General features: G+C 43.7%; 1 protein-coding gene across 1 annotated transcript in view; it reads left to right on the plus strand.

Moving 5' to 3' along the window:
- Positions 1-24,904, plus strand: part of GNL3 (G protein nucleolar 3) — a 408,410-nt gene that overhangs the window by 294,868 nt on the left and 88,638 nt on the right. The window contains exon 12 of the mRNA XM_044078878.1: positions 6,551-6,687. Within this exon, the coding sequence (XP_043934813.1) occupies positions 6,551-6,687 (137 nt within the window). The remainder of the gene's footprint in view (positions 1-6,550; positions 6,688-24,904) is intronic.

A 24,904-nucleotide genomic window follows, 5' to 3' on the forward strand; every position in this document is an offset into this window, starting at 1 on the left:
CTGAATCCGATCTATGCCAGATCCCGGAACCCACAGGTTGAAGGCAAATGAAGAACAACTCAGATGGAGCATTGTGGTGAGTACATAACTTTTTCTTGTCTGTTAATGTGAGACATTCATTAGATGTTAAGTTGTCTATCTCGCCTTCATTCTTGCTGGATGGGTTCGGAGCCGACCTCGGCTCCGACTCGGCCACTCTAAAAGCTCGAGAGTTGGTTCCACCGGCTCGAGGCTCCCCTTATATCCCACAATGCTAGGCGAGAGTTACCTCAGATCTCGTTTGCCGCTACAGCTTCGAGGTTGGTTTTTCTACCGGTTCCTGGTGAGTACTATTTTCTTGTGAAAATTAGACTTTAAAAACCCCTTTAATTTAATATTTTTTCTTAGTTAGTGTAGGTTAGAAAACTTTTATTCCCTACCCAAAAAAATTTCCGTTCCTTTCCCACAAGAACCTTTGGTTCTTCCCTTGGGCCTATAGGCCTTTCCTTCCCTAGTGGAGTGTGTGTGTTTATGGTAGTTTAAATTACTAGTATTACTATATTTTTTGTGGTATTTAACTGACAGGGTATAACTAGTGTGTTTGTGTGCGTGTTTGTGTACACCTGTTCAGTCAAAATGTCAAAAGAAGCAAAGGTCTCCGGATTCAAGAAGTGTGATGCGTACTGTCAGAAAATGTCTCTGACAGACGCTCACACTTCTTGTGTCTATTGTCTGGGGCCTTTGCACCTGCAGGACTCCTGTGCTGTGTGCCATGGCTTCAGCCCCAGGGTCCTGCAGGAAAGAAAGAATAAATTAATTCTTAGAGGCTTACTCAAGCCAGAGGATTCCCTGTCTGTTTCTACAGGGAAGCCCTCTAAGGCATCTAGGTCTTCGGCTCCGGTATCTGAGCCGAGACCTAAGGTTTCTCAACCTTTGCCTTCATCGGCTCCGGCTGGAGCCGATAAGTCTCAGTCCACAGTTTCTGTGGCTCCCTCGGCTCCGGCCGGAGCCGAGGTTATAGAAGTTCCCGTGTCGGCTCCGACCAGACCTTTGGAGCCGACAACTAGGAAGAGGTCCAGGTCACCATCTCTTGGCTCCGTTCATTCGGCTCCAGGATCTCCCCTGCTGTCTGAACGGAGCCAAAGGTCTCACTCCTCTAGGTCATCGAGGCTGTCGGATCATGACCTTCAGAGGGTAGTAAGTCGACTACTTAAGTCCGAGGCACTGGCCCAGATGCTTCAGAGCCCGACTCATCAGTCGATGCCTGCCCCGGTCCATCAACTTATTCCTCCTTCGACTCTCTTGAGTTCGGAGCCGGGTCGTGTCGGAACCGAGACTGTGATTACGTCGGAGCCGATACAATTGTCTTCGGCTCCGTCGGCTCCGCTTTCTTTGGAAGAATCTCGGCGCCGGACTTCCCTCGTCGGCTCCGAGGGGGTGAGTGGCATCGGACCCTTGTCTGACCCCCCTCTCCCTCTCGGAGCTTCGGCGCTGGTGAGTTCGGCTCCGACATCGGCCTCGGAGCCATCACTGTCGGTGCCGAGGGGGGTTCTTAGCTTCTCGGAGTGGGGACCTCTGGCTCTGCCTGACAGGGGTGCATTCGAGGTCATGCGGAGTGTTAGAGCCTGGCTCTACTCCACAGTCGGCTCCGTCCGCCCCTCCCTCTATGGTGCCTCAGGCTAAGTCGACTCACTCCCTCATCCCGGACCGCAGAGAGCCAGCTCCTCAGGAGCCCCCTGTGGGGATTTCATCCTCTTCCGAGGCCTCTCCTGATTTGGCAGAAGAGCCCCCTCGGAAGAGGAAGTGTAAGAGGAAACACATTGACTCACCTGAGTCCATCACGTCAGACACAGATTTGGATGATTCTGAGGGTTCCCCATTCCCTTCTGAAGATGTCTCATTTGCAGACATTCTGGAGATCCTGAAACAGAGGGGAAATTGGCCAGCCCTCAACCCTTCGGAGGACGAATCTGTGTATCTTGAGGCGTTGGCTCTCGCCCTTCCACCTCCTGGGTGTCCCCCTTGACCCCCTCATGCAGGTGGTTGCTAAGAAGGCATGGACGGCTCCTGATTCAGTGGACCCCACTCCCAGGAGACCCTCTAAGTTCATAACAGCTCCAGCAGATAAACAATTTTTAACAAAAGGAGTTTCTGTGGATGCTATGGTGGTAGCTGCTGCCACAAAGAAGGAACTAGCTGATCCTTCAGTACCTGTCCATCCACCTAACAAGGAATCTAGGTCCATGGATAGGTACGGGAAGCGGATGTTCTCCTCAGCGACATTTACCATGCGTTCGCTGAACTACCTGTGCCATTTTACTCTGCTTCAAAGGGACTTGATCAAGGAAGCGAGTGAAATGTTAAAGGATCCTACAGCTGCAGGTTTTCAAGACAAGATGAACACGCAGCTGGCTATCCTTAATTCCATATCCAACTCCTCCATGCGCCTCCTTTCTTACGCGGCTGATGGAGCGAGCAGAGCCGCAGGGACAGGTGTGGCCTTACGTAGGCACGCCTGGATGCGGCTATGCAATTTTGCGGACCCTTTCAAGACGTCTTTCACGAACTCCCCTTTTGATGGATCATCTCTCTTTGGTCCTCAAGTGAAAGAGACCCTGACTAGGTGCGAGACTGATGGCAAGACCCTTTCTGCCGTTGGAGTCCGTTTTTCAACTCCTTCCAGGCCTTACCCCAAAGGCCAGAAGGGTGGAAAGATGTGGTTCCGTAAACAATCTCAAGGGACTTCGCCTGACGCACAGAGTCGTTTTCCTACCAGAGGCAGAGGTGGGAATAACAATGGTAGACGTCGCCCTAGGGGCAGGGGGGGTCCGCAGAACCAGGGCAATCGGGAAGCCTTCCTGACAAGCCCTTACAGCATCCCAGAGGTGTTGCCCGACTGCCCACCTCGGGAGGCAGTCGAGGGAAGATTGTCACTGTACCCAGAAGCCTGGCAAACCCTGACTCAAGACAAATGGGTACAGTCCATCATTTCAAGGCTATTCTATCCCCTTTCTTCGCTTTCCAAATCAGTCAAAAAATCCCTTCCAGATGTTCCACCGCTCAAAGGGATCTAGCAGCTTTGGAAATTTCAAAACTGCTTGCAAAAGAGCAATTCAGCCAGTGCCAGCAGACCAACAAGGATCCGGAATCTACTCAAGGTTCTTTTTAGTTCCAAAGAAAACTGGGCACTGGAGACCAATTTTGGATCTCAGTGTCTTGAACAAATCAGTCAAGAAAACAAGATTTCGGATGGTCACGCTGCAATCCATCCTTCCCCTTTTGGGCGAAGGAAACTGGATGTGCTCTATAGACCTTCGGGATGCGTACTACCACATAAAAATGAACAGACGCTCCAGAAGATTCCTCCGCTTCAGGCTGGGAACCAGTCATTTTCAGTTCAGGGCCCTGCCCTTTGGTCTCACCACTGCCACCCGGGTGTTTACCAAATGCATGGCAGTGGTAGCTTCTCACCTGAGACGACAAGGATTCCAGGTGTTTCCATATTTGGACGACTGACTCCTCACAGCTCCCACCAAGCATCTCCTTCTGATGGCCAGAGATTACACTTTTCGCGTTTGTCAAAAGCTGGGAATTTCAATAAATTGCGAAAAGTCTGTTTTGTCGCCTTGTCGTACTATTACCTACATAGGCGCAAATCTAGATACAATAAACATGTCTGCAAGGCTAACACACCAGAGAATATCAGACATTCACAAATTGGTATCACTCCTTCTCAACAACAACAGAATCAAAGCCAGGTTAGTCCTAAAGGTGTTGGGAATTATGGCAGCGGCCATACCTCTGCTTCCATTAGCCAGATACCACATGCGGATCCTTCAGTGGATGCTTTTACTCAATGGTCATACCAGGAACTTCCAATGTCTCACACCATTGTGATCACGCAAGCGCAAAAGCATCTCATGTGGTGGATGTCTTCCCCCCAGCTCCTGTCGGGAAGACCCTTTGTTCCACCTCCTCCGGTTGCTACTCTGACAACGGATGCCTCCCTGATCGGGTGGGGGGGGCATTATCAGGGCAGGACAGTCCAGGGCACATGGCAACCAAACGAATGCCACTTACACATAAATGTTCTGGAGATGAGAGCAGTGCTTTTAGCGTTGCAAGCCCTTCAAGACTCTCTTCCCTTGGGAACAATTGCAATCCAGACAGACAATATGTCTGTAGTGTGGTACATCAACAAACAAGGCGGAACCAGATCATACACCCTGTGTCGAGAAGCACTCAGACTGTGGCAATGGGCGATTTCTTCTCAGCGGTTTCTGATAGCAACGCACATCCCCGGGAAGTCCAATCATATTGCGGACAAGTTGAGCGGAGCTATACTCATGCCTCACGAGTGGTCTCTGAAAGACTCTGTAGTGAGAGAAATTTTTCTCAAGTGGGGTCAGCCTTGCTGCGATCTTTTTGCTACTCCCCAAAACAGCAAGTGCAGAGAATATTTCACTCTATTCCCTTTACCAGGCCAACCCAGCAGAGACGCTCTAGTCCAAGTTTGGCCCCGGGGACTTCTGTATGCATTTCCTCCTTTCCCACTTATCTCTCAAGTAATACAGAAAGCTATCGCTCAGAAGGCCTCATTGATCCTCATTGCTCCTTACTGGCCTCGACAAGTGTGGTTCCCCTTTCTACATCGCTTTCTCTTGAGCGACCGTGGAATCTGGACCTAGTTCCAGATCTTTTGATCCATCAGTCGGGTCAGTTTCATCGCTCCCTCCCCTCTCTGAACCTCACTGCTTGGTTCCTCCAGTTCCAACCTTAGCCAGGCTTCCTCAATTGTCTCACTCTGTTAGAGATATATTGATAGCTTCCCATAAATCTTCCACTCGAAAGATTTATTTGAGTAAGTGGAAATGCTTTTCATTTTGGGCTCAAGGAAAGGACATAGATCCTTTCACCGCTTCCATCCAACTAGTCCTTGATTTTCTAGCTGAACTCTTCCATGCAGGTTCATCTCCCTCTACACTTAAAGTTCAATTGGCAGCTATTTCTAATTTTCATGTGGGTATTTCTGAATCTGCCCTAATGTCCCACAAACTCTGCAAAGCCTTTTTGAAAGGAGTTTTTCTTCTCAGACCTCCTATAAGAAATCCTCCTTCTCCTTGGGACCTAAATTTAGTTCTTGCTTCTTGGATTCTTCCCCCTTTCGAACCTGCAGCTTCCTGTTCCTTAAAATTGTTATCATGGAAAACTCTTTTTCTGGTAGCTATTACATCAGCTAGAAGAGTTTCAGAGCTTCAAGCACTCAGTTGTCGTCCTCCTTACCTGTTGTTTCATAAGGACAGAGTATCCTTACGAACTAACCCGTCCTTTTTGCCTAAGGTGGTCTCGACATCAAATCTAAACCAAAGCATTGACCTCCCTGTCTTTTTTCCAGAGTATTCCAATAGGTCTGAACAAAAATTACACTGCCTTGGATGTTCATCGTCAATTGAGGTACTACTTAGATAGAACAAAACAATTCAGAAAATCTGATCAGCTGTTTGTCTCCTATGCGGAAAGCAGAAAGGGACTTTCAGTTTCAAAGGTATCATTATCCAGATGGCTAACATCTTTGATTTCCCTGGTATATGAAATTAGACAACAAAAATTGCCTAATAAACCTAAAGCCCATTCCACCAGAGCTTTGGCTACTTCTTTAGCCTTCCAAGACAGACTGCCTATTGACACCATTTGTGCAGCGGCTACTTGGGCTACTCCTCACACTTTTATTTCTCATTATAAGTTGGATTTGGCTTCTAGGCATAGAGCTAATTTTGGTTCCACTGTTCTCAGGAGTCTGTTCCGTTAGGCCACCCGGGACAAGGTGCTAGGGACGCGGTCCCATCCAGCAAGAATGAAGGCGAGATAGACAACTTAACATATAGAAGTTATGTCTTACCATAACGTTCCATGTTAGTTGTCTTCTTCTCGCCTTCTTCTTGCGTCCCACCCTCCTTCCCCCTGGCCTGGACAGACCTAGTGGAGTTGTGATCGTGACCTCTCTTTCTACCACCTCTTTCTTAGGCATATGCTGTTGTGCATATTTCCTGGATCAGGATATAGGTCACCCTTCTTTCTTCCTGTTGTTAGAGGTGGACTCTGTTTAGAGTTATTCTGTTACTATTATAAGCTGGGGTTAGCTTACAAACAAGATCTGAGGTAACTCTCGCCTAGCATTGTGGGATATAAGGGGAGCCTCGAGCCGGTGGAACCAACTCTCGAGCTTTTAGAGTGGCCGAGTCGGAGCCGAGGTCGGCTCCGAACCCATCCAGCAAGAAGAAGGCGAGAAGAAGACGACTAACATGGAACGTTATGGTAAGACATAACTTCTATTTTTTTTTCATTTACCCTGTCGTTCTCTTATTGGCTTTTTCTTGTAATGTCTTTAATTTTTGAAGGGTGTTTACCTGCATACTATTGGCTGCTACCATTGTAAGTTCAAATGCTACATAGAAAAAAAAAGTTTTGATACTAGTATGTGCAGGTAAAACCCTACCAGTGTTGCTTGCTATAGGAGACTTCTGTCATTTGTTGTTGTAGATTTTCACATAACTGTGTTTTCTGTCCACAGAGGAAAAGTGAGTTATTATTCAGCAGTCCCAGAAGCCTATAAATTGCCTTCTCATCTAAGTCTAGAGATGGTTGAAGAAAACCAGAAAAGTTTCAGCCTAGGAAACTTGGAACAGGATAACTTCACTACTTTGAGAAGTATGTTGGTTTATCTTACTGTTGTGGTCTTTTAGTAAACTTTTACTGTGTTTTGTATTGTTTAAAGCTATGGTGGTTCAGTTTTCTGAAGAATTATTTTATGGTATACTTTTTTTTGACCAGGTAAGTGGGATGAGAAGCAAGCTTTTCAGTTGTGACCTTGGTTACAAATTAAAGTACAGGTGATGATGTTAAAACTAAGGCAGTGTTTGTAATACTTCACAGGGCAGACCCACAAACTGCTTAAGAGTGATGCTTGCGTATTATAGAGGCTGAAAAGTTGCAAGTGGAAGATGGCAAAACTAAATTGCTCACAAATGCAGTACAGGATGACTGTACAGAATGTGTGATTAAATTGAGAAGACTACAATATTCAAACAATAATGCTTACTGGGGTGTGGACAGTAAAATGTGTATAACTTTTGAGTATTGTGAACAAGTGAGGCAGAATTATGAGACTGAGAACCTGGAAATAAATTAGGCAGTGGAACTTCAAAGAAAGGCAGGAATAACCACACTGAGGTTAGCTATGATTAGGGGGGAGACTATAAGGTGTAAGGCTTCAGGGTGTTTGCACAGGCGGAGTTATAGGCAGTAAGAAAATTGGGCTGTTAAAATTTAGTTTTTTTTCAAGAGCATAGTTTTAATGCTTAAAGTAGGAATTAATAAGCAGCAGTTAATGCTCTGAGTTCATAAGCTGTGCCTCTTTCATTAAATAATAGTACACTATATTCCCTGAAAATGCACCCTGACGGTGACTGACCACAGCCACCCACACCATTGTCTCATCGGCTACATGCGTAAAGTGTTGAAGATTGATAGCATTATAAACATTAAGGTGTTGCACAGCTTCCCTTTCTGTTTTATAACTTGCTGAAATGTCATTTAAAAAAAAGTACAGGCAGTCATTCATTTTATTTGATGGAAGGGACAACGTAACCTTGTTGGCCAACTGGAGTACATTTAATGCTGTAATAGCCGAATAGTAAATGAGTGACGTATCTTTTGTCTTAGCAAGTATTGTTTTATTTATTTATTAATCTATTTTCAAGGCTGTTGACTCATGGCAGTATGTCTGTCTATTGCTTCCTTGCTTGTTGATTACAGGGAAAGTCTGACTAGGCAGTAAAATCCTTTTTCAGCAGAAGCAGTGTCAGAAATGCTTCAACTGACAATATATACACATAAGATGCACATAGTATACAGAGATAGACATCTCTGCTAAGGAAAAAAAAGTGAAATAAAATTTGATTCTATATAAAATATGCATTCACATAATTGAAATGTAGATAACTTCATCCTTATTACGTTGTACCGCTAATAGTAATGGCTGTGTGAATACAGACTTCAGTTGGATGCAAGAAAGAATAATTTAATTATACAAACAAATTTACAGGGTTGTATTTGTGTTGCAATGTACAAATTTACTTCCGATTTACAGTTAACAGCAAAGTCTCCAAGGTGAACAGCTACTGGCATATTCAAACAGTGTAGGTTGTGAAAGTTGGCAAGCCAGATCCATAACTTCGGGATAAGGATTGGCTCTCAGATATTAGTTTATGCAGAACTCAGTCCTGCCACTTTTTTGGGTTGTCAAGTTTGTGATTTTTTTTTTTTTTTGACATCATTGCCCATTGTGTTTCTGATTGCACCCAATTTTGTCACGTCAGTGGTTGAACTGAACACTGCACTCGTAATTTTGCTAATTTAGTTCGACACTTTTATATGCAGTGTAGTTGTTGTGGTTAGTCCATTTTATTGGACCCCCCCCCCTAAAAAAAAGACCATCTTTACCCACTACGTTGCTGTTGATGTTTTGTTACTGTAATTTTTAATGTGTTTAGGTAACTTACAATGATTATTGCTTTGCAATGTTTGGTCAGCTTTCATATACGTTATGTTTAGCCTTTCAGCTATTTGAAAAGTGAAAGAACCAGTTATGCAGTTTTTGAATCACTCCAGTCTTTTTGTGGGATTTGTATGGGAGGTGCTGCCCAGTTTGATTTGCTGTAATGCCTTTCATTACTTGTCGCTCGTATGATCTATGCCCAAGTCTGTACTAATAAAGTATTGTATTTTAAGTAATGGTATGTATGGTAATATGGTAGGAATGGTTTGCCCACTGCTAACTGGTAGAAAGCTGTAGGAAGCGTGGTCCATATTGGCTGTAGAACAATAGTCACCACAGTTGTTGGGCTTTCTGCTGCAGTCATCATATTGCTAAGCACTGCAAAGACTGCATCATCTGTTAGATATGTCTTCTGAGTTTTGTTGTCTTGTTTGTATCCCCCATGGAAATGTGGAAGTGGTGTCCAATGTCACATCTGATATTTCCTTCCTTACTGAAGATGGGCTAACCTCTTGTAAGCATCCAGCTTCTTGGTTAGTCTTAACGTCCATTTATATGGAGAGAAGAATTTCCAGAATGTGTTCAAACTGCTTTTCATCCCACTAGGTTGTGCTGACACTAGGACTCCTTCATGACTCGGGTAATCAGCATTGCAGACAGAACACCTCCCCTCAGCAGCATTTGTTATGGTCCCATCCCAAGGGATGCATCTTAATTTCTGTTTTTCTTCTGCATGTGTGTATTCTCTCTCCCTCTGTCATATATATACCAGTGCTGTCAAGATGTGCTGATTTAATTTGATTGTGGACATTTTTGAGGCATGCCATTAAGTCTGTCCTATTGCTAACATTTGCCCACTAGTAAAAGTACTCTTGGGGGGGTCATATACAAACGGATACCAGAATGTCTTTCTAAATATGATGTACAGACTGTGAAGCAACACTGTTGGTCTCCCTGACCGTCCCTTAACTGCACTGCGTCGGCTCACTGATAAGTTTATAACAGTGTGGATCCAGGTCTTATGCCTGGTGCAGTATTTCTAGATTTCAAAACAACTGTTGAAACAGTAAACTACAAGCAATTACTAAAGTTTACAAGCCGTAGCTTCTCTCAAGTGGTTGTATAATGATTTCACAACTACCTCTACAACCTACTCTACACTGTACGCAAAATTTACAATTCCTTAGTAAAGGGAAGAATTTCCTGCCAAGTTTCGATGTAGTATTTATTAGGTATGGGGAAACAACGTATGAAATCCCTACAGAGCTGTAATTAGATTCTGAAATACTTCAGAATTAGCAGCTGACAACAGACTTCATGCAAGTATCAGAAAGACTACTCTTATGCTGTTTTGTAACTGCTCAAAAGATTAAATGTTTTGTCCCTGTTATCGTTTATCTCTTTTTAACGTTTTACTTTTGTTCACCTCTCATCAATACTTGCAAATTGTTAGTTCCCCATGTCAAGTATTAGAACAACTTAAAGTAGTTTCTAATATCCAGTCTCCTCATTCCAGAAACAAAATGTTCCATAGCTAGCAATGCACTCAATCCTAGGATCGAATATGGACTGCCGCTTATTGTTGCAAACGCCGCTGCTGGTGACCAAATTATTACAAACTGAGAATATCATTCTGTACGTCAAGCTAATGTTGCCACACAGAGAGCATTTCCCTGGTTCGATTCTCAGCTGGGTTGCCTTCTGTGAGGAGTTTGCATGTCCTCCCGGGGTTCTTGTGGATTTCTTCCGAGTGCTCCAGTTTTTCCCATTCCAGAGGCATGCAGTACATGGATTGGGCACACTAAATTGGCCGTAGGTGTGAATTGTGTGAATCTGAGTGTGTGATGTGGAAGAACAACACAGCAGAAATAGTCACCCAGAAGTGTAAAAATTGGATGTAGGTGATTCTCTTGAAGTGAAACTTCGACCTCATGTACAGAAATGGGAAAAAGGGGTTGTGGATGGATGGATTTCATCAACCTAGGTAACAAACACCACTTACAGTAAAACAATTGTAGATGGCTTACAGTTTCAGCAAGAAGTGAGGTACTGCTCAACACTTTTACTTAAAAGCTCCTTAATACTAGATACTGCCCATCTTTAAAGGCCATGCTTTTTAATAGAGATTGTAAGTATACTCTTTAAAAACAAGACTGCACTCCGCTCAACCCCATTGTGATTTAGCCACTACTGAAAGACTTCTCTAAAAATGCACCTTCTAGTTGGTAGAGACTGCCAGATAAAAATGACAAGTCCATAAACTTTAGCTTCAAGCTACAAATAAAAAGCTCTGATAAAGCAGCATGCCTGTGTAAATATTTCAGATATGTGGGCAGGAACAATTATATAATCAATTTACTGGCTTGATACTAATTCCATATTTATTGAAGTGCTTCTTTGGAATTGAATTGTAAACTAATTTGCTTTGTCAGTAATGAACTGTACCTACATGAAAATTCAAAATGATCTGTTCCTAAATGAAAATTCAGTACTGTGCTATATGTTACTGTCAACTGTGTAAACCACTGTGTAAATAGTTTGAGTTCTTTTGAATGTTTAGTTGTATTGCCTGGCATCTCTGGCCTAGGTTGCATCTGAAAGAGGCCCTCTGATCAGTTCACCCACCCAGTTAATAAATGTTAAATAAATTGAAGTTGCCTAATCTTGACATTTCAGACCATGATCTATAGAACATTGCTTGTACCTCTTGACCTGTTAGATCAAGAAGTCTGGACAAAGTCAGAAATAGGGACAGATTTTAACTCCTTCACTCCAGTGGGGCTCAGGAAGTTTGCACTCTAACTTCCAATGGGCAGAGCCTAAGACTTTTGACAGAAACAAATTATGTCCTCACATTTCAAACAAATGTTCATATCTCTGGCAGCACAGAGGTTATGAAAGAAATATAAATGTCAAACTCTACAGCACAAACTATTTTATTGTGGTGGTATTCTTTAGGTTCTAGTACTTAAAATGAATTTTGTAAGTCACGGTAAACACAGTAACTTTTACATTTGTAATATTTTGTAAACAATTTACAATACTACTGTAATTTACAGACAGTAAATCAAAATAACCCTCAGAAGTTTTGGGCAGGTTTAAATAATCTACTACATCCTGGACAAACTTCAACCCCAATCCCTGCTGCTACTATTGATAAAATCCCTGAAGATGTTTCTGATGGTTTTAACCAATTCTTTACTGAGACAATTCAAGCCCTAGCTAGCCAACTACCTCATAGCTCCCCTGGTCCTGAAAGTAGCACCCCTAGAAACCTACTCGCGTTCAGCTTCCAACCAGTCGCCACTTCACTTATCCGTACCTTGATCAAAAAATTAAAACCCCCACTACACTTTCTGCTGATCAACTCCCTGCCAAGTACCTACAAAAATCAGCTGATGCTATTGCTTACCCCGTCTCAATACTAATCAACTGAACCATAGTAGAAGCTAAAATTCCCACCATCTGGAAAATATCCTATGTAATCCCACTTCACAAAGGAGGCAGCTCTACTGAATTCTCCAATTTGTAGGCCAATAGCTATACTCTCTCCACTTGCAAAGATTATGGAAAAATGTATTCATAGACGATTCATGCACCACCTAATCCAGAATCGCCTTATGGCAGACACTCAGCATGGCTTCCGTCCTCCTCATCACAGCACTACTTCAGCCTTTACTAACTCCATAAACCATAATCGCAACAATAATTATATATCCTCAGCCCTCTTTTTGGATCTTTCCAAGGCATTCGATATGGTTGATCACCAACTTTTAATCCACACCCTGCATACATTCTGTCTAGATACTGGAGCCCTCCAATGGTTTCAATCCTACCTGAATGGTCGACAGCAGGCTGTCCTCTGGCAGAACAAACTCTCTAACCTTCTACCTAACACCCTTGGAGTACCACAAGGCACTGTACTAGGGCCCTTGCTGATCTCCATCTTCATTAACGACCTTTATACTGTCATCCCAAAAGTCAACTGTATCCAATATGCTGATGACTCTACTCTGATTTGCTCAGCCACATCTCCAGTAGAGTTATGGTCAGCTACCCAGACCACCTTTAATACAGTAGAAAACTGGCTTTCTGAACATCGTCTGATCCTAAATCCCAAAAAAAACTAAAATGCTGTTATTTTCACCAACACGTAGTTCTACCGCTTTCACCTTTACCATAAAATCAAATGATGGCACAATAATCTCCCCTGACCCATCTACAAAACTATTAGGTGTCATCATAGACAATAATCTAAAATTTGACCTACATGTTAACCAAACTATCAAAACCATCAATAAAAAACTAGGGTCACTTTACAGAATAAAAGCCTTCCTTAACCCCTCCAGCTAAAATTGCCATAGCTCGCTCTCACCTTCTTTCAACCCTTCTGTATGCATCCCATCTACTCTCGAATTTAAACAAGATTGTCCTTAACAAACTCTCAATTTGCTACAACCACATTGCCAGTTTTGCCACTGGGCTGCCTTTTAGGACACATCATTGCATCATTCTAAATCAGCTTGGGTGGCTTGAACTACCCAGCCTAATCCAGTATAACCAACTGATTATGGCCTATAAAATCCTCTATAATCCGGACAATACTCCTGCACTTAAAAATATTATCACCCCCTATAACAATCCTAGACCACTTCGATCCTCTAACAAACTACTAATTCAGACTAGCAAAATTAATAACACAGCCGGTGATTCTCTCTTTGCAAACTCTGTAAGTAGAACCTGGAACTCTCTTCCAGCTGATATTACCTTACTTTCCACCTTAGGTCAATTTAAAACTAGACTCAAACAACATTTGTCACTTAACTGGCTATGTCAATGTATCACGCCTGGCTGACTCTCTCTAGAATGTGTAAAAATCTGTTAACCAGTTTACTGTGTAATTTAATTTAATCCTGACTTGTGCTCAGGATTAACTGTAACCTGTGGAACTTGTTTAACTTGCTTACTTATGTAATCTCTGTAAATAGTCTGTTTGTAATATGTAATGCTGGTATTATGTAATGCTGTATCTGCTTACCCTTGGAGCTTTTCTCCCCGGACCTCCACTGAAAATGGACATGCATCCAGTCGGACTATCCCTGTCAACAAATGTAAAATAAAAATAAATAAGTATCTCAGCAACTACTCAAGCTATCCACATACTGCTAGCAGACTTTTATTCATCTGGCTGAGAGCTTTTATACGAGGCTAAGAAGATCCGTCTGTGTTACTAGGTTGTTGAGATATTTAGCAAAATGTGAAAATTATATATGTATAAAATAATATAAAAACAGCTAATATCTATTTACCTGCACTAGACAGAGGTCAAATATGAATGCAATTGAGTTTGCCATTGTGCTGGCTTTAAGGTGAAATCTTTTAAAACCTTGTATACAGCATGATTTTGGAATTATTGATGCAAATATGACTAGCAATATTTGATGCTTAGAGGCGTCAGTAGGAGTTAACTGCAGATACACCTGGAGGCATCACTCGGATGTAATGAGTTAAATATTGTTCCTATAAACTTAAATTGTTGAGAGAATAACAGGTTTTGCATTAGTATGTATTTTCTGAAGTATATGAAGTCTGAAATTGTCTAGTGATTTCAGTCCTTAGTGATTTCCTCAAAAAACTCTACAATCTGAAGTTGTTGTCTTCATTTGGTCTTCAGCCTGCGGAACAAGAGCTTGCCCAGGAGAGTTCTTTGGTTCATCCCGTGGACAGGGAGTCTAGGGCGATGGACCGATTTGGTAAACGGGTCTGTTCTTCAACAACCTTTTCTCTGTGAGCGCTGAATTACTTGGCGCACTTGGTCAAGCTTCAGAGGGACCTTGTGAAGGAGATCTGAGTCCATCCCGGGGTCCATGTCTGAAAAGGACAAGAATATCTTCTCCAGAATGGCCACCCTTCATGCCGTTTCCAGCATGTCCATGAGATTACTCTCGCATGCGTCAGAGGATACCTCAAGGGTAGCTGGTTCGGGCATTGCCATTAGGCGTCCCATCTGGATGAGGCTCTGTGAATTCTCGGAACCTTTCAAGGCATCCATTATCAATATGCCCTATGATGGATCATCCCTTTTTGGTCCCATGGAGACAAACCCCCAGTGCGAGAAGGACGGAAAGACACTGTTTGCTGTCGGAATACGTTCTTGTACTCCACAACAGCCATGTTCTAGGAATCAGTGTGGCGGTAAAAAGCTGTGGTTCAGAAAGTCTCGGGGGGGCTTTCCAGGACTCAAAGGGAGACTTTTCCTCCAGAGGCAGAGGGTGAAATGATTCCAGTAGCAGGCACTGCCTCCATGGTGTGGGGCGAGAAATCAAGGGTCCTGAGATACGTTCTCTGACCAGCCCTTTCAGCATCCCTGAAGGATTGCCCAGCTGCTCTACTGTGGAAGGCAGTTGGAGGATGTTTCTCCCTTCACCCAACAGCCTGGAAATCCATCACTGCCCATCATTGGGTGATAAAGATAATATCCAGAGGTTACCCCATCCCATTCTTCCAATCCCCAAAACTGTCCAAAACCACCCCGATGTGCCATCCAGTCAAAGGGAGACCTCTGCTCTGGAGATAGCAAAGTTGCTGGAGAAGAGTCGTCCAACCCATCACCAAAGACCAATTTGCTTGGGCATCTATTCCAGATGCTTTTTGGTACCAAAGAAAATGGAGGACTGGAGACGAATTCTGGATCTCTCCTCCCTTAACGAGTCTGTTGCTAAAACAAAATTCTTGATGGTCACAGTACAGTCCATTCTGCCCTTTCTGTAGAAGGATGATTGGATGTGCTCAGTAGACCTTCAGAATGCACATTACCACATCAAGATGGACAAGCTGTCCAGAAGGTTCCTCCCCTTCCGGCTGGGAGCCAATCACTTTCAATTTAAAGTACTCTCCTTTGGACACCATACAGCCCCCTGGGGTATTTACTAAAGTGATGGCAGTAGTGGCAGCTCACTTGAGATTGCAGGGGATTACATGCGTTTCCTTACCTGGATGATTGACTCCTCTCAGCTCCAACCAGGCATCGGCTTCTGCAGGCCAGGGATTACCTCCTTTTCCTAGCACCTTCATTGGGCATGTCTATCAGTCTGGCCAAATTGAACTTGGAACCAGTTCGTGATAGATTCTATAGGCGCCTAGTTGGACACCACAGAGTAGGGGGGTGATCTTCGTTTTTCACTGTTGCAGTTATCACATTTGGGTTATCTGCTTGCAGTAGCCCTCAGTCGGCCTGATTATCAAAGTCTTGGGTCCTGCATCAGTTGCTGTATCATCTTTTGTGACGTCAGGTAGTCAGGGGTATAAAGCATGCAGCCGACGCCATTACATCAGTCTTTCTTGCCGTGCGGTGCCTGAAGCAGAAGCAGTTCGCAAGTGCCGGTCGTCCGGCTCCTGAAATTTTCATTTTCGAGTTTCAGAACCAAAGTCTTCGACTAAAGTTAAGTACCCCGTTGGGGAAACTTTTTCTTGCTCTAAACCGATGTCAGTAAAAGTCAATAATTGCATTTCTTCTGGAAAGCAAATACCTCACAAAGATTTTCATTCGTACTGTATTCATTGCCTAGGCCCTGACCACGACGTACCTAGCTGTCGGTTTTGTGCCTTATTTAAGCAACGACCTATTTCTCATCAGTATATTTACGCTTCTAAATATTTTGGTACTATTTTCAATTATCCAAATAAGTCTTCAGTAAGCCACCTGACTACCGACATTCCGAAAAAACACAAAGATAAAGACAGAGACAGACCGCCTAGGTCCAAAGCTGCCGACGCCGCTTCTCCTAAGCCAATTCGCTGGTACTCAGTGAGGCACTTTCGCAGCCCCCTGATGCCTGCTACTTCAGATTTGCAGGCCTCTACTGAGAGCCATTCGGAGTCCGGTATGCCACGAGATACTTCAACTGTGGAACCTGCGGATGTCTCTACCTTGGATGGGTCCAGAGCCACTGTGCAGGTGCCGGCTTCTGAGGGTGTATTCAGGCCTACTGACTTGCATATTAAACCAACGCCATCTTCTTCTTCAAGGCCTAAAACTCGAACCATGCTTAGAAAACAGATGCCCAGACCACATGGTCAGGCCTCTATGCCTAAAAAACAAATGATAAGAATGGCTGAAGTCCTTATTACTTTAATCAGGGGAAGCCAACCTTTCCCCTCTAAGAGAGCTAGGACTGAATTTGCTTATGATACTTCTGACAAGGATTCTGAAATTTGTTTCTTCTGATCAGGATTTACCCTTATCTGCCTATGAGGATTCTGATGCAGAGAACTCTATTTCTCCTGCTTCCCCCCCCAGAGGATTTCTCTTTTGGTGAAACCCTGCATACTCCTAGGGAGCACTTTCGCTGGGAAAGCCAGGATTACTCTGATTCTACAAAGAGACTTTGGGATTTCTTACTCCTGCCCCAACCCAGGCCTTTAGCTAACCCTCCTGTACCTATACATTGTTGATGATGCCTTTTTGGAAGCTAGCTTGGCCCCTGACTCTTTGCCTCCTGCTCCCAAAAAACCTAATGGATATTGCAGGGTTTCTGACTCTCACAAGTTCCTTTTTAAAACTCCTACTGCGGATCCTGAGACCATTTCACAGGGACCAAAGGACATTAAGGCTACTACTGCCAAAAATCCTACCCCCTCTGATAGAGACTCCAGGGTGCTGGATAGATGGGGTAAGAAGGTATACACTTCTGCAACTTTGGCCATTAGGGCCTTAAACTTTCAGTTTCACATGTTAAAGTATCAGCAGCATATTACTGGATTGCTTAAACAGAAAATTATGTTGATTCCTGACTGTGCTGAAAATAAGGATTTACAGGATTTAATGCATTCTGCTGAACAGGTTGGAAAACATACTTTGCAGTGTGGTTTTGATTCACTAGCGGCATCTTGCAGGACTGCTGTCACTGGTTCTGTACTTAGAAGGCATGCTTGGCTTAAGGAGCAATCTTTGCCAGATGATGTTAAAGCTAAATTGCTGGATGCTCCCTTAAATCCGGACCACCTGTTTGGCAACAAAGCAGAAGTTGTTCTTAAAAAGATGGAGGAAAAAGCAAAATCTATGCAAACTGTTAAAGATTTCCTACAAGTACAGCCCCCAAGATTTAGTAGGCATTGGCCCTCTAAGAATTGGTCTTTTTCCTGCTTCTTCCAGGCCTTCTCAGTCCAAACCCAGAACCAGCAGAACACCCAGGCTTCAGTCCCAGGGTACGCACAGGACTAAGCAGTGGGGGGAGCTCCCACTTCCAAATCAGGGAGTAGTAAGACTCCACCCTATGGTAAACTGTCTCAATGTCTTAACTTTAAAACTTCCAAGCACTTCTCAACTGACTGCTCCTTTTGGGGGAGAGATTGCTCTGCAGGCAAAATACTGGGAACAAATTACTCAGGACAAGTGAGTTTTAAATATAGTTTCCAAAGGATACAGATTTCACTTCCCCACGTTACCAACCCCAAACGGTTGGCCATATCTACCCCCAAATCAATGGGCAGAGGCTCAAAAGCAAGTACTCTCTTAAGCATAATGGCTATTCAAACTGTACCAGAAGAGGAAAAGGGACAAGGTTTCTGCTCAAGACTTTTCCTTGTACCCAGAAAAGACAACTCATGGCATCCTATCCTGGACCTTTCTATCTTAAACACCTTTTTGGTGATTCCAAAATGCTAACTCTTCACCAGTTACTTCCTGTGCTAGCCAAAGATGTCTGGTTGGCAACACTGGATTTAAAGGAAGCCTACCTGCACATCCCAATCAGGCTACATGCACTGTCTGTTCTCTCCACTGCCCTTTGGCTTATCTACTGCGCCCAGGGTATTCACAAAGTGCCTAGCTCCAGTCATTGCATTTTGTAGGCAAAGAAATATTCAAATATACCCATACCTGGACGATTGTATAATTTAGGCAGAAAGCCAGGACATACTTTTGAATCATCTAGCATTTGTACAAAAGGTGCTAACTTGTCTGGGGTACACCATAAACGAAAAGAAATCCCATCCGGTACCCTGGCAACAAATTATATTCCGGGGTGCAAGCTTGAACACAACTTCCCAGATGGCTTTCCAGAGAAACAAATTTATGTGACAACTTACTTCAAACTAATGGCCACAAAAACCCTGCTATCTGCAAGGCAAATACTGCAAGCCTTGGGGTTCATGGCCTCCTGCATTCTACTAATTCCATATGCAAGACTGCATATGAGGAAACTACAGTGGTTTCTAAAAAGCCTATGGTGTCAACATTCTCATGATCTAGAAGCAATGATTCCTATCACACCTTGCCTACGGTTAGAGTTCCTTTGGTGGGCAGAGGTCTGCCACCAAAACAAGGGACTCCCATTCACTCTAGCCCCTGCTGCCCAAACCCTAACAGACGCATCAGACTATGCATGGTTGGCTCAACTGAAAAGAAATGTTCGCTGTACAGAAAGCTCTTGACAGCCTTCAAGGACCACATTCTTCCAGGACAATTAATGGTAAAGGTGGACATCACTGTTTTATGTGGTACATAAACAAGCAGGGGGTTACCCATTCTTACCCCCTCTGCAGACTAGCCATGGCTCTGTGGAACACAGCTTTGATCTACCAAGTGCATCTACAGGCTCAATTCCGGCCAGAAAAACTAAATACTCTGGCAGACAAACTAAGCAGAAATCTCAGACCCACACATGTGGAAACTGGAACCAAAGACTTTCAACATGTTGATAAACAATTATGGGGAGCCCCGATTATAGACCTGTTTGCCTCCTCCCAGAACTACCAATTGGACGAATTCTGCACAAGGACTCACCACAAACAAGCTTGGAAAGTGGATGCTTTGTCCTTCAGATGGGAAAATCTATCCGTTTATGCCTTTCCTCCTCTGCCTCTCCTCTCCAAAGTACTACTAAAGGTCAAACAAGACAAACCAAGGATGATGCTGATTGCACAAACCTGGCCACTCCAACACTGGTACCCCCTCTTGCGCAGTTTGTCACTGCTGGCTCCATGGCACCTGCCTCAGACCCCTACCCTGCTGTCACAGCAGGAGAGCCAGATTCTGCACCCTCAGCTTCAAACCCTGTACCTGGCAGCCTGGCTAATTACCTAATCTCTCAGTTACCATCCCTCAGTAAACAAGTGTTGGATGTCATTTTGGAGGCAAGGAGACCTAGTACTAGAAAATCTAGTGCTGAAAAATGGAAAAGATTCTGTGCCTGGAACCAAACTCAAAGGATGGGCACATCAGCGCCCAATTTACCTCTGATTCTTCAATGCTTCACAAGGGCCTTTCTTTTTCCTCCATCAAAATTCATGCTTCAGCCATTTCAGCTCATTACAACACAGAGCCACCCTTCTTCTCTCATCCACTGCTCAAGCAATTCCTCAGAGGGGCCAAAAACCTAAGACCACCCAGGAGAGGCCCAACTCCAGCCTGGGACCTTAACTTTGTATTGGAAAAACTCACTCTTCCTCCTTTTGAGCCAACTGCAAGTGCAGAGTTAAAATTCCTTTCTTGAACAACAGCCTTCCTTTTAGCAATCATTTCAGCAAGAAGAGTATCTGAATTATAGGGCTTTATGGCAGTGGAGCCTTTCATCATCTTTCATGTGGACAGGGTGTCCCTCAGGACCAATCCCTCCTTCATGCCCAAGGTAGTATCAGTGTGGCTCTTAATCAGTCCATTAATTTGCCACCCTTCTTTTCTAATCCACAGAATAAAGGGGAATGGATACTGCACTCCTTAGATGTGCACAGACAACTTAGATTTCACTTGGACAGGACTAAACCTCAAAGGAAATCTGAACTGCTGGTGGCATTTGCTGCAGGGCAGAGGGGAAGGCTATTTCAAAGCAAACCATTTCTAAATGGATAGGCCATTGCATTCATTTCTGCTATAAGCCCAATGGAAAACTATCCCACAGGGGATTAGACCCCATTCAACCAGGGCTGCATCTACCTCTACAGCCTTTCTCAGAGGTGTCCCTTTTGGCTATATCTCTACTCTCCTTTACTGTGCTTAAAAGCTTTTTGGTGTATTTGCTTTTTTGTTGTAGGTATAACCTTATAGATATATATTTGATTGCTTCCTATTAGGGGGGCACCTGACATCTGGGGCAAGAAAAAACTGATGTAATGGCGTTGTTTGCATGCTTTATACCCCTGACCTGATGTCACGGAAGATGAGACAGCAACTGATGCAGGACCCAAGACTTTGATAATCAAGCCGACTGAGGGCTACTGCAAGCAGGTAACCCAAATGTAATGACTGCAACAGTGAATACACTCCCAACATCTACATTTATGGTAAGTGTACACAACTGTACTGTTCTGCCACCAGACAGGTTACTTTCGCTCCACCAGCATGTGAGGTCTATACTACAAACTCCTTGCCTCCCCCAGCGGGTATGGTTCTTCGGGTATTGAGGTCTATGGCGGCCTCTAATTCTACTGCATGCCTTAACATGAGGATTTTGCAGTGGACCTTAGTGGTGCAGTAGTCCTACTCAACCTTCCTCTTTCGTACCCGGTTCGGCTATCCTCGGTTTGTCGGGATTCTCTTCAGTGATGCTTCAGTCCCCAGCCCTCTTTCTTGGCCACCCATTTGTTCTTTCCCCCTCGATCACAGTGACCACAGGCGCCTCTCAGCTCGGGTGGGGGAACATTGCATGGGACTGACTGTCCAAGGCATGTGGTCCTCCTGGAGGTGAGAGCTGTGCTTCTGGCATTGCAAGCCTTTCAAACATTTCTTCCCACCTGGGCAATTGCCATCCAGATGGACAGCATATCTGTTGTCTTGTATATCAACAAACGAGGGGGTCCAGATCTTGTTCTCTATGCTGCGAGGCCATGAGATTTTGGGAGTGGGCAATCTCTTCCAGCTATTTTCGGGTGGCAATGCACATTCCGTGGAAGTTCAGCATTCTAGAGGACAGGCCATTCTGATGCCTTACGAGTGGTCTCTGAATTCTTTAGTGGCGAACATGATGTTTCAAAAGTGGGGACATCCTTGCTGCAATCTTTTCGCCTCTCCTTCCAGCAAGTGCAGTGAATTTTCACCCTGATTCCCCCTCCAGGGAGCCGCCCAGAGATGCTATGGTCTATGCCTGGCCCTCCGGTCTACGTTATGCTTACCCTCCTCTTCTTCTGATCCCCAAGTTTCTTCAGACAGCACAGTGGTTGAAGAGCAAAGTCATCCTTATTACCCCCTTCTGGCCTCGCCAAGTTTGGTTCTCCACTCTTTGGTCTTGTCTGGTGTGTCCGCCCCAGACTCTGCATCCAGTTCTGGATCTCCTCTCACACCAATCGGGTTCCATACCTGGGCTTAGTCAGTCTGAAGCTCACCGCATGGCTGCTCCAGTTCCTTTGATAGCAAGAATTCCCGGGCTGTCTTCACCAGTTAAAACATTTTTTATTGCAGCTGATAAGGCCACTTCTAGAAAAATTTACTCTAAGTGGAAACGTTTTTCCATCTGGGTGTCGCAGCATAAGTTGGACTCTTATAGCTCCTGTTCCTGCCATTTTGTATTTTTTAGCCCATACTTTCTACAACAGAGCTAGTGTTTCTACAATTAAAGTTCAGTTGGCAGCCATCTCTGATTTCCATGTGGGTGAGAAGTCTGCTTCCCTGGCTCTTTCTAAACTAGCAAGGACTTTTTGAAGGGTACCTTCCTCCTGAGGCCCCCAATCAAGGACCCCACACTTCCTTGAGATCTTACTTTGGTTTTACATGCCCTGGTTTCTACTCCTTTCGAACTGGCTGCCACTGTGGATTTACAGCTTCCTTCTTGTTGGCTATCACTTCTGCCAAACATGTATTTGAGTTGCAGGCGTTGTCAATTAAACTTCCTTATCTTGCCTTCCATAAGAACAGAGTGACCCTTCGTACCAACTCCTCTTTCATGCTGAAGGTGGTGTCCAAAGCTAATCTTAATCAGGTGATTAATTTGCCAGTCGTCTTTCCAAATTATCAGAACAAAAGGGGAATACAAATTGCATTTGCCTGATGTCCACAAAATGTCCTGTTTGAGTAAAGCCTATTTTTAAGGTCACCCTTGCTCATTGGATTTCCACTTGCATCTCTGTGGCTTGTTATTCTAAAAGTTTGCCTTTACTTGGCCTTGTCCAGGCGCATTCCACCAGGTCTGCATTTACGTCTGTGGCTTTTTGGTCATCCAGGTTTCTTATTGATGACATTTTCTCTGCTGCCAGTTGGTCCTCTTCGCATACTTTTATTTCCCATTTCAAATTGGACATTCTCTTCCAGGAGCAGGGCTTCCTTCCTACCATGAGGACCTCCCAAGGTTATTGTAGCTAGGGGCTCTGTCCCATAGGTTGAAGATCAAATGAAAATAACTTCAGAAAAACAAGCTGTGTACTTACCATAACATTCCATCCGAGTTCTTGCTTTTCATTGGTCTTCAACTGTCCCTCCCTCCCCCTGCCTGTGGGCTGTGTTGTGGACTAGATAGATGCAGGCGCAGGCTTCTTCTTTTTGGTCTGGGTTTTGAGTCTAGCCATCTTGCAGCAAACATGATCTGAGGGGGAAGAGGGAGAACAGATCATTGTGGGTAGGGGAGGAGCTTGGATTTCGGCTCCTATACTTGTGTATACGGCAGAGTCGGATCCAGTCTCTTATCAGAGTCCCATCCATGGGTTGAAGACAAATGAAATGCAACAATTCAGATGGAACGTTATGGAAAGTGCATAACTTTTTTTTTAGTCGAGCAAATAGTTATAGATGTCTACAAAAAGAATATAGACTAGAGGAGGGATATAAATTAAGCATAATATGTCCTTGTATGGAGAATGAGGGTGGGTGGATACCTTTTTCCATGTGTAAGGTATAGTAGAAAGCAATATGTTGAAGTATATAACAAGAAATGGGATTCTGGAAAAAAAAATAGGGTAGCAAAAATGAACTGTAGTGTGTGAAAATGTATACTCCCAACTCTTTGATAAATGCCATGGGATCTTTTGTATCTGCCTGAGCATCTAAGCCATCACCAACTCAGACATTGGGACATTTGCTTTTAAAATGTTATTCAAAGGGCAGCACACTTAGGAGTGTAGCACTCTTGCCCATGCTATCCTGCAAGGTCAGTAATGTAAATAGCCTAATTTCCTGGGGTTAGCATAGTACCCACAGCTTTCTGATCTTCCATCATCGAAGGCCAGTGTAATGTGTGTGAAACCACTGACACCAGCACTTGAGACAATGTACTGTCCAGTAGATTTAGATGTCGTAGAATCATATGGATGGAGACGAAAGCGCTTGATTTACTGGATGTATCTGATTTATTTTTATTTGTTAAATTAAAGTTCTCTCTTTTTTTTTTAAGCACTTCTTAGTTGCTTATTTGGAATTTTTTATCTTGTTTCATCTCGTTGCAACTGAGGCCGTTTTTTTGGATTGTCGTAGAATCATGTTGGTGATTGGACAGTGTGAGAGCACTTATGTCCTTGAGATGGCCTTTCCACTTGATGCAGAGGATTTTCTGAAGTCACCATGCTAGGTGTGTCACTAGGCTGTTAATGTCATTATGATCAGAAGTGTCTCATCAGTACAAGAAAAGTTAAACACCGTGTCTTGTATAGAATTGGAGCAGGAGGGTTTTGAGTGGCTTTTTCAGGCAAATTTCTTTCCCATGCCTGCATCCAATGAAATAGTGAAACTAAGAAAAACCACCAAAAACTCTGTTTGCACCAGAGCATTTGGCTGCAGCCTCTCCTCATGCGGTTTGAATAACAAGATATTAAAATTCAGTAATGGCTTAAAACTCCTTGCACATGAAAATGTCATGCTAAGAGTCATACCCACAGCAGAAGACTGAAGCTCAAAGAAAGATCCAGAATACTGACCACAAATGGATTCAAGATGATGCTGTGTAGGTTCAACTTTATATTGACATACGCAACACCTGCACCCTTTTTCCTTTGAGTTTGAAGATAATGTTTTGGCTACCCTAATGGGAGACAAAGGCAGTGAATCCATGCAAGCTAAAAGGAAGGAAGGAACATTTTAGTATTGTTGTTGAAATAGGTTATATAGAAGTTTGTCTTACGACACTTTCTTTTTACAGAAACTGAAAAGCTTTCATTTACTGTGAAACACAATTTTTGTATTACTTACTTTGTAAAGTGTTTAACAACACTTTATCACAGTTTGTAAAGATGAATCTTAAAACAAGATGTGAAATCCACCATAGTCAGGAATTAACAGCTGATATTCAGCATTTCAGCTGGAGGCTTCAGCTGTGGACTAGACTTGCATGATTTGTTCACAACAGTCAGTTTATTTGTAATCTATCTAAAAGAGAGACGTGTTAGTGTTGGGTTGCACAATTTAAGATTCTAGGCTTCCTACAGATTGTGTTTTACTTCTGCAGACCT

Source organism: Protopterus annectens, chromosome 7.part1 (genome assembly GCF_019279795.1).
Source record: "Protopterus annectens isolate FY-2018-M chromosome 7.part1, PAN1.0, whole genome shotgun sequence".
Lineage (NCBI taxonomy): Eukaryota > Metazoa > Chordata > Ceratodontiformes > Protopteridae > Protopterus > Protopterus annectens.